The 12,191-nt window shown below is 49.1% G+C and overlaps 1 protein-coding gene across 2 annotated transcripts in view; it reads left to right on the top strand.

Moving 5' to 3' along the window:
- Positions 1 to 12,191, top strand: part of RABL6 (RAB, member RAS oncogene family like 6) — a 54,072-nt gene that overhangs the window by 38,990 nt on the left and 2,891 nt on the right. The window contains exons 10-13 of one of the 2 annotated variants that reach the window (XM_066562743.1): positions 80 to 209; positions 7,293 to 7,511; positions 8,093 to 8,438; positions 10,465 to 10,636. In XM_066562743.1, coding sequence (XP_066418840.1) covers positions 80 to 209; positions 7,293 to 7,511; positions 8,093 to 8,438; positions 10,465 to 10,636 — 867 coding nt within the window. Of the gene's footprint in view, positions 1 to 43; positions 210 to 7,292; positions 7,512 to 8,092; positions 8,439 to 10,464; positions 10,637 to 12,191 lie in introns of both variants that reach the window. The other variant, XM_066562741.1, reaches the window with a different exon arrangement.

Below are 12,191 nucleotides of genomic sequence, written 5' to 3'. Positions count from 1 at the left end.
TTGTGGTGACACCATTGTTTTACAACTCCTGTTGCTAATGCAGATCCTGTTGCTGCCACTCCTCCCCCCAACCCTGCAGCCCCTGCCAAGGTACAGAGCGTGGAGGACTTTGTTCCTGAGGATAGCCTGGACCACAGCTTTCTGGAAGACCCAGCACCACAGAAAGACAAAGGGAAACCACAGGCCAAACACCGTGTGGATAGTGAAAGGTAAGAAAAGGAGGGTGGCAGCAGGGATGGCAGGTCCCCAGCAGGGACACACCTGGATGTGCAGCCTGACTAACATGGTGCAACCATTCCCTGATTCCAGAGCAGTTAGCTGTCCCAGAGGCTTTCTGGCTGTGCAATGGTCAGTCATAGCATTCACTGTTTCCCATTTAGTGACACACACTGCTCCCTGGGAAGGAGGAACATCACAAAAAGCAGATTATCACCTTCCTGGTGCTGCTGTTTTGCTTTGTGCCCAGATTAAACCACTGGGCCCTTTGTGTCAGGAAGGGATTTTCCTTCTGGCTGAACACACGAAATCATTTGAGATATTTTCCTCCTGGAACATAGTGCACTTTGCAGGGATACTATGTTTTGCTTAATGAATATTTACCTTCTGCAGAGGCACAAAGTGTGGCCAAATTCCTCTATGACTTGGTAATGTCATTCCTGAGGCACTATAAATGGATTTGGGGTATGGTGGAGGACACTTGGAAGCAGAGTACTCTGTAGCTCTGTGGGATTCTGGAAGGAAGGATGGAGAAAGTCATGCTCCTTTGGGAGTGTCACTGCATGGTTGCCTGCAGAATTAAAAAAACTCTTAGGGGGTGCCTTCCTTTTTCTCTGTGTCTAGTGTTTCTTCCCAGAATTTTCTCACTAAATTGGAGAGACAGAGATTTGATTGATGGTAGGGAATGGGTTGGATATTCACATCCAGAGAGTAGTGATCTATGGCTCAATGTCCAGTTGAAGATGGGTGGTGTTCCTCAGGATCTGTACTGAGACATGGACTTCATCCATGAAACAGGGGGATTGAGGACACCCTCATCAGGTTTATCAATAACACCAAGCTGAGTAGTGTGGGTGACACTCCTGAATAACAGGATGTCATCCAGAACCTGGAAAACATGAGAAATGGCCCATGGGAACCTCATGAGGTTCACCAAGGCCAAGCTCAAGTTGCTGTACCTGGTTTGGGGCAACCTCTGGGATCAATCCAGGCTGGAGGGTGTAGGGATTGAGTGCAGCCCTGGGGAGGAGGACTTGGGGGTGCTGGTGGGTGAGAGCTGGACCTGCCCCAGCCCTGAAACTGGGCTGATCCCCAGGATGGGCAGCAGGGAAGAGGGAGTTCTGCCCTGCTCAGGTGACACCCCACCTGCAGAGCTGCCTCTAGCCCTGAGGGCTAGCATCAGGAGGATGTAGAACTGCTGTAGAGAGTCCAGAGGAGGCCATGGAGATGCTCCAAGGCCTGGAACCCCTCTGCTCTGGAGCCAGGCTGGGGGAGCTGGGGGTGTTCACCTGGAGAAGACAAGGTTCTGGGGAGATGTTATTGCTGCCTTTCAATATTTAAGGGACGATGAGGACAGAGATTTTAGCAGGGCGTACTGCAATAGGACAAGAAATGGTGATTTGAAACTAAAAGAGGGGAGATTCAAACTAGGTACAAGGAAGAAGGATTTTACAAGAAGAGTGGTGAGGCCCTGGCACAGGTTGCCCAGGGAAGTGGTGGATACCTCATCCCTGGAAACATTCCCAGTCTGGCTGGATGGGGCTCTGAGCAACCTGATCCAGTTGAAAATGTCCCTGCTCAGTGCAGGGGGTTGGAGCAAGCTGAGCTTTAAGGCCTCTTCCAACCCAAACCAGTCTGTGAGTCTATAATTATCTCCTCAAAATGGCAGAGCTGTGCTTATGCCATGAGCTGTGTTTTCTCTTTTTTTTTTTTTTTTCTCCCTTTTTTTCTTTTCCTGGCTTTGGTGTTTTTTAACCAAAAAAAGAAAAGGGGATTGTGTATACTGAACTGCTCAGACAAGGGAATGTGCAGCGAGGTGTCTGAAAGCAGACTGTCTCTTAAGAGGTGACCTAAGCATACTCTCAGGCTCTGTATCCGTTGCTCAGAATATTCCTTGCCTGCTGCCTCTTGTCATCAACACTGGATTAACCAGGAGACTAATTAAGCGTGGACACTGCTCATCTGTGAATTCTGCCTCTTTTAACATCCTTGTCAAGACCCAGTGTTCTCTACTTCAACCACAACAACCTTAAATCAGTGCTGTTTGTGAGGCTCAATGCCTGTGTAATGCAGGTCAGCCTGAATCATCATCCCTTGTGATGGCAGAACACGTGGATGTTTTATTAAAACTAAAAAAAAAAAGGCAAGAAAAAAGTGGGGTTGCTGGCAGCATGCTGGCCTACAAAGCGTTTTGCTCGTGGCTGTGGCAGAGCTGAGATATTTTCCTGGGTTTAACAAGGAGTTGTCAGAAAAGCCAAGCCTGACCTTCTGAGGGACTGGGTCCTGAGGTGCTCTCAGAGCTCTGGAGCTGCAGTTCTGCTGTGGTTGGGAGGCTGATCCTTCACAAAGGTTTCTCTGCTCCAGAGTGTCAGTCACTGGAAGCAAATTAGTGTTAAACTGTATAAAAAAAACCAAACATGGTGGACAGGGGTGCGAGAACCCTGCTCCTTTGTTTAGAGTTCATCCTTTGCTCACAGTGATACCCAGTGCAGTCACAACAGCTCTGTTTCCCTGGGAGAAAACATGGCAGCACGTCCCTGCACATTCACACACTCATTTCTCCTCTGCAACCTGGCATCCATGGCTTGCTCTGGTTTCTTCTATATATCATGCAGTTTTCTTAGTGGCCTGGCAATTTTCCATTCTGTTTCTTGCCAAAAAGGGCCTACTAGAATAAGCCAGAGATGCAGATGTGGTTTGGACCATCACCTGCAATCTTGGAAACCTTTCAGGATGTCACTTACAGCCCCACAGTAGCTAGGAACAACATTCCAGTTCTGTAAGCACTGTCCTTGATAATCAGCTTCTGCTGCAGTGAGGAGGTGGTTGTAATTCCCATAAAATCTGCTGCAGAAATTTATCTCTGACCTAAAGAACACAGTAGATCTGTGGAATCACTCAAACCTTGGGGAGATTTTATTGGTTTCAAAAAATGGAGTCCTGGAAGCTGCTTTTCCCCTGTATCTGAGTGAAGAACAAGGCCTGAGAATGTCTCAGCAAGATGCATTCAGGTCTCGTGCTCTTTTTGAAGCAGATACCTGAGTGTTGAGCTTACACAGCTCACCAGCATGCCTGGGTGTGCTGTAGCCAAGGGGGTAAGCTCCAGGACTGAAGTGTCATTGAAGATGTGGCAGAAGAATGGGCCATGTTTTGAGAATTTGTGAAATTACTTTTCCTACCCAAGAGGACTCACCTTTTTGACTCTGAGCATGAGTCCTGCAGGGAGCTCTGGGAACACCTCGGTGTACTGAGGTACATTCACAGGGTTGGAAGGCAGCTTGGGGGCCATCCAGTTCAACCTCCCCCTCCTCCTGGGCCGCTCAGAACTGGTTTTCCAGAACCGTTTTGGATTTTGAGTATCTCCAGAGAATCCACAACCTCTCTGGCAACCCATGCCAGTGCTCAGGCATGCTCTCAGTGGAAAAAGTGTTTGCTTATGTTCGTGGGGAACCTCCTGAGTTACAGTTTGTGTTCCTTGCCTTTTGTCCTGGCACTGGGCAGCACCAAAAAGAGCCTGTCTCCATCTTCTTTGTACCTCCTTCAGCTGTTTAAATACCTTTATAAGGTCTCCTCAAGCCTTCTCCAGGCTGAGCAGTCCTGGCTTTCATGTGGGAGATCCCTTCCTCATGTGAGCAATGCTCCAGTCAGTTAATCATCCTCATGGCCCCTCACTGGATTCACTCTTTCTTTGCTGTGCACTGGACTCCAGCTGTGGCCTCACCAGTGCAGAGCAGAGGGGCAGCATCACCTCCCTGATCTGTTGGCAGTGCTTTGCCTCATGAAGACCAGGACACCATTGGCCTTCTTGGCAGCAGGAGCACCTTGTTCAGCTTGGCATACCCCAGGCCTGCAGTGACGTCCTGGGTTTTGTTCAGTGACACGTTGTGGTTCTCTGACTTGCAGTAGAGAACTCCCAGAATCAGTTCCTTTACCAGTTAATTAGGAAGGTATTTCAATCTCCCAATTTGCTGTTTCAGAACTTAATTTGCTGCTCTTTAACCTGATGCCCTGAGCCAGCATGGATATGAGTGCACCAGAGGACCTAATCTGGCTCCAAAGCATCTCACCCTTGGCTCCTGCTGGGTCAGGCAGCCTGGGTCCCTGGGGGGGCTGAAGGTGTCTGAAAGCCAGTTTATGCTTTACCTGACAGTGTTCCTGATCTTTCTTTTCTGCATCCTTAGACATTTATCTTAAAGATGGATTAGATGTGTGTGTCCTTACATCTGAAGGGCTTTGAAGTGGTTCTTTGCTTTTATGGATCTGTTATGGATTCCATGATGCCCATCTGTGCTAGCCCAAGGGAGGGAAGGTTCACAGTAGAAGACCAACATCTCCTAGAGCAGCCACGCAGGCTCATCCTGCAGCGTGGGATTCCCTCAGTTTACCTGCTTTATTACAGCTTGGGTTTTTTCTCTTTTGTTAGCCCCGCAAAAGGATGTGAGAGAAGCCCTTGAGCTCCTGGGGCTGTGGGAACCCAGCCCAGCTAGGTTTGAGGCTGTGAGCTCAGGTTGCATCAGGGTTTGTTTCCTCCCTAGCAGCCAATCTGTGACACGCTGGAAGCTCACAGAGGACACCCCAGCAGTCTCTGTGGTCACTAGCTCAGAGCAGACCTCAGTGAGCAGCATCATTTTTGGGGGGTACCTGCACCTGCAGCCACACTAGCTCAGTGCTCATGCCAGCTTGGCAGCGCTTCAAGGATTGCAGGGAGCGGTGCAATGTGCTTTGCTTTGCATGCTTTGCCTTCCTTCCAGCTGGAAGCTCAGGATCACAAGCTGATCCTAGTGTTGCCTTGTCAGAGCCTGTTTATACTGAAGCAGTGATTTTCCTGATGTATATTCACTCCACTGCTCTGCTCTTACGCTGTCGCTCAGTGATCTGTGTTGGCTGGAGATGGAGGCAGGTTTTTCACTGCGGAAGGATGTGACCCACTTTGGTGAGGGGGTGTACACACAGGGATGTACACCCATTGGGACTGGGAAAGGTGGAAATGCTGCAGGTCTGTGTGGAGTCTGGAAGGACAGTGGCAGTAATCTGTTAAGAGCCCCTGTGCCTAATAGAGCAGTGATGTGTTGAGGAAAGGCAAAGTGTCTAGTTCAGAATAATATCCTGCCATTTTTAGGATGCAACTCCATTTTCTTTTCAGTGCATTTCAAGAGAAAACCCTGCCAGTGCTTTGAAAACCTCAGGAATCACTCACTTGTCATTCCTCCAGCTTTGGGGGCTGCTTGGGCACCAGTTTTCCTCTCCTTTGTGTGGCTGGGCTGTGTGCCTCCATCCTGGCATAGTGTGAGAGCAGCAGTGTTAGTGATGAAGGGGTTCTTCAGCAGCCTGGCCCTGCTCAGTAGGGCGCTGAGAGCAGGTCCTGAGAGCAGAGGAATCCACACCAAGAGCAGAGGGAGGGCCTGTCCTTGTCTTAGCACTCCAGCCCAGACAAGCACTGGTTGTGATCACTGCTGTCCCGTTGTCACAAACAACTCCATTGTCTGTTGGCATATATATTAACTCTTTTAAACTATCTTGTTAAGCAGTACCCAGCCATGTAGAGGAGCCAGAGTGAGCAGTTGCCATCATCCCAGCTCTGTTTAGGGTATTTCTCATCTCACCAGCACACCATACTTGTGTATGTGGTGTTCCCAGCACATACAGTGCTTGGCCTGTGCTGGGAACACCACTTACTTGCAGTTAAAGGATTTTAGGGTTTTGTTTATGTCTGTACAATCTAATCTGTTCCAAGCTATGTTTTTTGTCTCTGTATAAAAAGAAGGTTGTGGTTATACCATCCAGGTGGCGTCATTAAAAGGGCAGAGACTTGCGTGTGGGGTTGTCAGGAAGGAGCTGGTTATCTCTTGTGGATGAAACAAATAGAACAAGGAAAGGTGATGGCAGAGGCTCATCAGCTGAGCCTGGGGAAAATATCTATATTCCTGACATGAGCACAGTTTTCAGAAAATGTTAAAATTGAGTCCTAGGGACATTCAGACAAGAATCCTCAGTTTCAGCCACAAAGCTCTCTCAAGCTGCCTTTGAACACAGAACTGTGCTACATCTAGGGAGGCTGACAGACTCCCAGCTCTGGCAGTATGTCCTTAGGTTAATTTAATTTGGGCAATGTTAAAGCTTGGCTATGGTGTCTGTGTATCTGCCTGCTTCAGGGAGCACTGCAGAAATAGAAATGGTTCCAGGAAGCTAATAGCTGCCAGTGAACTCCCATAGCAGTGACAGTGTATGATCAGGTTTAATTACAGGATATGGGGATGAAGACAGGCAGTTCCCATGGTTTGACTGACTGATCCTTGCATGGTGGATGGAGCTCCATGTTCTGATGAAGCTGTGGCAACAGGCTTCTCTGTACCTCTGAGGCTGATCTTCTCCAGCCGCTCATTTCCAGCTTGAGGGGCAGCAGCTGCTCTGTGACACATCCTGCTGTGGCCCTTTTGGTGCAGGGCCAGTGCCACTGCTGCAGCCTGCAGGGAGCAGGTCCAGCCTGAGCTGGACAGTGGCAAGGGAAGGCTGGCAGCGCACAGAATCACAAAATCACCAGCTGGTTTGTGTTGGAAGGGTCCTTAAAGCCCATCCCATTCCAGCCCCTGCTACAGGCAGGGACACCTTCCACTATCCCAGGTTACTCCAAGCTTCGTCCAACCTGGCCTTGTACACTTCCAGGGATCCAGGGGCAATCACAGCTTCTCTGGGCACCCTGTTACAGGGCCTGCCCACCCTCACAGGGAATAATTCCTTCCCAATATCCTGTCTAACCCTGCCCTCCTTCAGCTTAAAGCCATTCTCCTCGTCCTGTACAAAGTCCCTTTCCAGCTCTATTGGAGCCCCTTTAGGCACTAGACAGGGCTCTCACACCTCCCTGGAGCCTTCTCTTCTCCAGGCCTGACTATCCTCATTTTCAGCCTGTCTCCAAAGCAGAGGTGCTCCAACCCTTTAATCATCAGCTGCCCCAGGCTGGGGACATGTCCCCAGAAGTTGGCTGTACAAGCCAGGCTAGTCTCAGTGTTCGTGCAGGGGGAGGCAGGTCTGTCCAGCACCTCCTGGGGTGCTGTGTCTGATCACTCTCTGTGTTGCAGTGATGGAGAGGCGCCTGGAGGGAACCCCATGGTGGCAGGTTTCCAAGATGACGTGGATCTGGATGACAAAATCCCCAGCGCACCAATGCTGGCAGCAGAACGGGTGCCGAGCAAGAACGTCACCCTCTCCAGTGAGGAGGAGGAAGAGGAAGAGGTGAAGGATTCTAAGGTCATCCTCATATCTGATGGAGACAAAAACACAGAGCAGGAAAAAAAAAGGTACAGAGGATAGACCGAAGTGTGGGGTTGTGCTGGCAAACCTGGATCTCTCTTCCATCTTGCCACTGACTGTGTGTGGCCTTTGGGAAGTCTTGGTGTCTCTGTCTGCCTGTTCTTCAGCTGTAGGCTGGGGCTGTAGTTACTGTAGGTGTAACTGCTGTGTGTGGTGTGTCTTACCCCGTGCCTTGGAGTACTGTGCTCCTGTGCCAGTGGGGCGGTTCTGCATGCTTTTCCTCAAATTTGAACAAGAGCCTGGAACTAAGCACCAGAGTGGCTGTTTGTAGTGGTGTGGGGAGGAGAGAGGAGTCAAGTCTTGAGTGAAGGGAGTGGAGTCACTCACCACACCCTGTGCTGGGGAATGATGATGTTCTCCACATACCACATCCTGTGGGGTGAAGGTTAGGATTAGGCACACGAGGGTTATCCTCAGCCTGACTGGTGCATTTGACCCCACACCGCTATAGGATGCACTGCCTTTCCCAGTGGGATGCATGATGCAGCCTTCAGGCAGGCTTAGCTGTTAACTGTGCCTTGCTCCACAGAATAGGGTGGACAGACTCTGACAACTTGTTTCTTCTCAGGTCTTCCAGAAATTCTCTGAAACCCCAGAGTGAAGCAATTTTGACCAAAGCAACTGACCCGAAGCCTCCTGACAGTTTACCTCCCCGTTCTGGGTCTGAGCGAAACAGCAGCAAAGGCAACACAAGCCTGGCAGCTCCTGCTGCTGGCCCCACAGCAGCAGCCCAGGCCTCAAAGGCCACTGCCCAAAGCAAAGGACTTGCTTCCAAGCAGAAAGTGGTCAAAGAGGAGAAGCCTGAGGAGTCTGACAGTGATCAAGAGGGACCAATAGCTACTCAGATGCTCTCATTCGTTATGGATGACCCAGACTTTGAAAGTGAAGATTCTGACAGCCAGAAGAAAAAGATGGTAAATAACAGCCCGTGTTGCTGTGAGCTGTGCCCAGCTGAGCTGGAAGGGTTGAGGCATTGCCATGAGCAGAGCCTCCCTCAGCAGCAGTTACTAAGCAACCTGCAGAGTTTGATGTGAGCACAAACCCAGTAATGCTCTGAGTATGGAAGCCACCTGGCAGCAAGAACCCCATAGAATCACAGATCCATAGAATACCCTGAGTTGGAAGGGACCCAGAAGAATCATCGAGCCCAGCCCCTGTCCCTGCCCAGACCCCCCCAGCAGCCCCAGCCTGGGCATCCCTGGCAGCGCTGCCCAAAGGCTCCTGGAGCTCTGGCAGCCTCGGGGCCGTGCCCATTCCCTGGGGAGCCTGGGCAGTGCCAGCACCCTCTGGGGGAAGAACCTTTTCCTAATATCCAGGCTAGACCTTCCCTAACATGAAGTTTGTGTTTACAGACACAAACAAGATTTATGCTTGGGTGTTTTACTGTGCTGTTTACTCTTAGCCAGTCCAGCAGTGCCAAATGCAGAGCTACTGGGTTTTCATGTGAACTTTAACATGCAGAAGGGTGTCTCTGCCAGAAAGAGTGAACTCCTTGCAGTCAATCCAGCAATAAAAAGGCATCACAAAATTTGCTTGGCAAAGCCTAAAGGGAAGAAGGAAGGTCTGCTTGGGAAGGACTTTTCAGGACAGCAGAGGTAGCTGTAAGGTCTGTGACGTTCAGCACGTGCCAGCAGGTGTCTGCTAAAACAAATACACCAGGGGTCCCCCCACACCTACCCTGTATTACGGTGGAGAAGACACTTGTCCTGCACCTCTTCTCTGAACTGGTCAGAACTTGCTGCATGGCTTGAGATATCCCTGAGTTTGGTGACCACTTCTCACAACCTGCAGAGCAATCTCTGGAAACTGCTAGCAGTGAATTGGGATGGGCAATGGCTGTTCAGGGGTGTCCTGATGTCTGGGTTTGCTGGTGTTCAGGGGGTTTCCCTCAGTTGTTATCATTCTGGAGTCCTGTTGAAAGGGCTATTGTCACAGTTTCTTTGACCTTATTCATGTGTCATGCTGTTTATTAAGTAATTTTCTATTCATTTTGCATCTTAACTTCCTGCTTTTCTTGACAATATGAAACCAAAAGTATTTGGTGCAAATTTCCATCTCTTGCATGCTGCAGTGAGAAGGGATTGATGAGAAAGCAGCAGTGTCCAGGAATGCCTGACCCCAGGAATGCTCCATAGATGTGAATGCTTTCCCACTGCAGGGTGTACTGGTCAGGCAAACCAGTACAGCCCTTGCCATTAACAGGGTGGGGGCACGGCCTGACCAGCAGCACAGTGGGGCCGTTTTCCATCTGTGTACAAAGATACAAGGAAAGGTTGGATCAGATTCTGAAGAGGATGAGTTGGCAGGTATCAGAAGATCATTAAACTGATTTTCCATTCCCATCATGCAGAGATGGAGGATTTTGGGGTAATTTCCAGGCTCTGCAACATCCTGGGTTTTAGCTCATGCTGAAGGGGCAGATTTGCCCTGGGAGCACATTCCCTTTTGGCTTGCTGAAGGGAATTATTCTGCAGACACACTCTGCTTCCTCAGCCCTGCTGCCTCTGGTACCTGAGACCCACAGAGCTGCACAGCAAAAAGCATTTGTCACTAAGGGCTGGAGGGGAGTTTTCAGTCGATTTGATTGGATTTTCCCAGAACAGAGATGCCTCCCCAGGGCAGAAGGAAGCTGATGCTGGTGAGCTAACAGAGTTGAAGGTCTCATTTAATCCCTTTATATTGGGAATTTGATTTCAGCAGCCCCAGTGCGAAGTTTTCAGAACACCCTTGTCAGTACCAGTGCAACTGAGGCATTTTACCAAGGCAAAAATTAGAGCTCATGAGATCCAGGACATTGATTTCCAGGCAATAACAGCTCATTTCAGCTGGCATTTCCTTCTCTCCTCCCCACCTGCTGACATCTGACATTTTTGTATGCAAAATGGTTAGAGATTTTGGTTGAAGTATTTGTCAGTGTTGTCTGCCTTTGCTTCTCTCTAGAATGAATTCCCAGTGCGAGAAGATCTCTCTGAAATATCTGATGATGATACCTCACTGGGAAAGCCACCCCAACCTGTGAAATCAACAGTCCCCTCCTTTAAACTGAAAAATGACTCAGATCTCTTTGGCTTGGGTTTGGAAGAAGCTGGTCCCAAGGAGAGCAGCGAGGAAGGTAAAGCTCACACCTTATTTCCACTCTTGCTGCTTTTGTTTGTCAGGCATCTGGTTTTTCCAAAGTCTTTCCAGCAAACCAATTTGCACTAAATAAAATACCCTCTAACTTCATGCAGTGCCCTGTGTGAGTCGTAATCTGGTTTAGCACAGCATAAATAGCTTTTAAGTTTTTCCCCATGAGGATGAGAAGTTGGCTTCTCCCTGGCACCAGCCATGGGTTATTTTTGTCCCAGCTGCAAGCAGAAGCACATCTTTCACAAGCTGCTGCTGTGTAAGCCTTCCTGCTTAGCCCTATGTGCTTGGGAATTGGTGTTCAGCATTGCATTGCAGTGTCCACCCCCTCCAGAATTTGGATCAACTTGAACAAAATGCTCTGACATACCCTGCCAATTTCCTCTTCTGTTTTTGAGAAAGATGGGGTGGGATCCTATTCATGCAAAAAATTCCTGCTGTCTAGGCATTACTGCAAAGCAACTTCCTGTAGACCTGCCCCAATGTCAGCATGAAAGATGGGAATTTAAAGATTTAAGGAAGGAAAAAAGCTGTGAGCAGCACCAAGAGAGCGCTCCTTGAATAGCTGTTCCAAAAGTGTGAGGAAGGTGTCACAGGCTGCCATGGTTCCATCAGCTTGTCACTCCAAGCTGCTGAACAGCGGAGCTTGAAATAGCTGTAAGTGCATCTGCAGAGGCCCAGGTCAATAATTTAACTTCAGTTTAGATTCTTAAATAATTAATTGTGGGTTCCTCCTATCTCCTCTTTTGGTGATAAATATAAAACCATCTCTCGGTCGTCAGTGATTGGAGCTTGACTGGCAATTAGGCTTCTCCATGGCTGCATTTACACATCAGCTGAGGAAAAAGGTATTTGTAGGTAAGAGTGACAGTCAAACAGCACATGTGAAAAGTGGTGCTGCTGTGAAGCCTCTTGTGAAGCAGCCAAGCAGGTAGTCCCCTGTTCAAGGAGGTTTTGTGCAAAGGCAGTGGACACTCAGCAACCAAGTCATCAACCATAATCATATCTGACACATGTGACAGGGATGGACTCTGGGACTCGTTTGGTAGTGTGAAAGTATTCACCCCTGTAGAGCAGGGATGCTTTGGGAATGTCATTTCCATATACAGTGTGAGCAGCAGTGAGTGTTGGCCTGCCAGGGTGTCCCATCTGCTGATACCATGTCCTCAGTCATCCTCAGAGAAGATGCCTGGGAGGATTTCCATCAGGGGGGAACTGTTCCCCAGAGCTCTTCTTCATTTCTGGAAATAACAGTCCAGTCCCAAATTTGGCCTTTGGACCAGTTTGTAGAGCTAGACTCTAGATGTGTTTCTTAGTAGCTGTGACTCAGTGAATGCTAGGTCAGTGTTGATCACACAGATCATATAATGCTCATAATTAAACGAGACAGATATGGTTCAGTCAGGGTGTGAGTGCTGGCCTTGCCTTTGCCCATGGATGCCCAGGATGGAGCATTTTGTTCTCAGGAATGGGGCCAGGGCAGAATTACAGCTCTTATCATTTAAATTAAACACAATGTTTCTGGGTTGTTTGCTTTAACA

The sequence above is a fragment of the Molothrus aeneus genome, chromosome 19 (genome assembly GCF_037042795.1).
Source record: "Molothrus aeneus isolate 106 chromosome 19, BPBGC_Maene_1.0, whole genome shotgun sequence".
Classification (NCBI taxonomy): Eukaryota; Metazoa; Chordata; class Aves; order Passeriformes; family Icteridae; genus Molothrus; species Molothrus aeneus.
The sequence above is the reverse complement of the archived record's forward strand: the minus strand, read 5'-3'. Positions and strand labels throughout refer to the sequence as shown.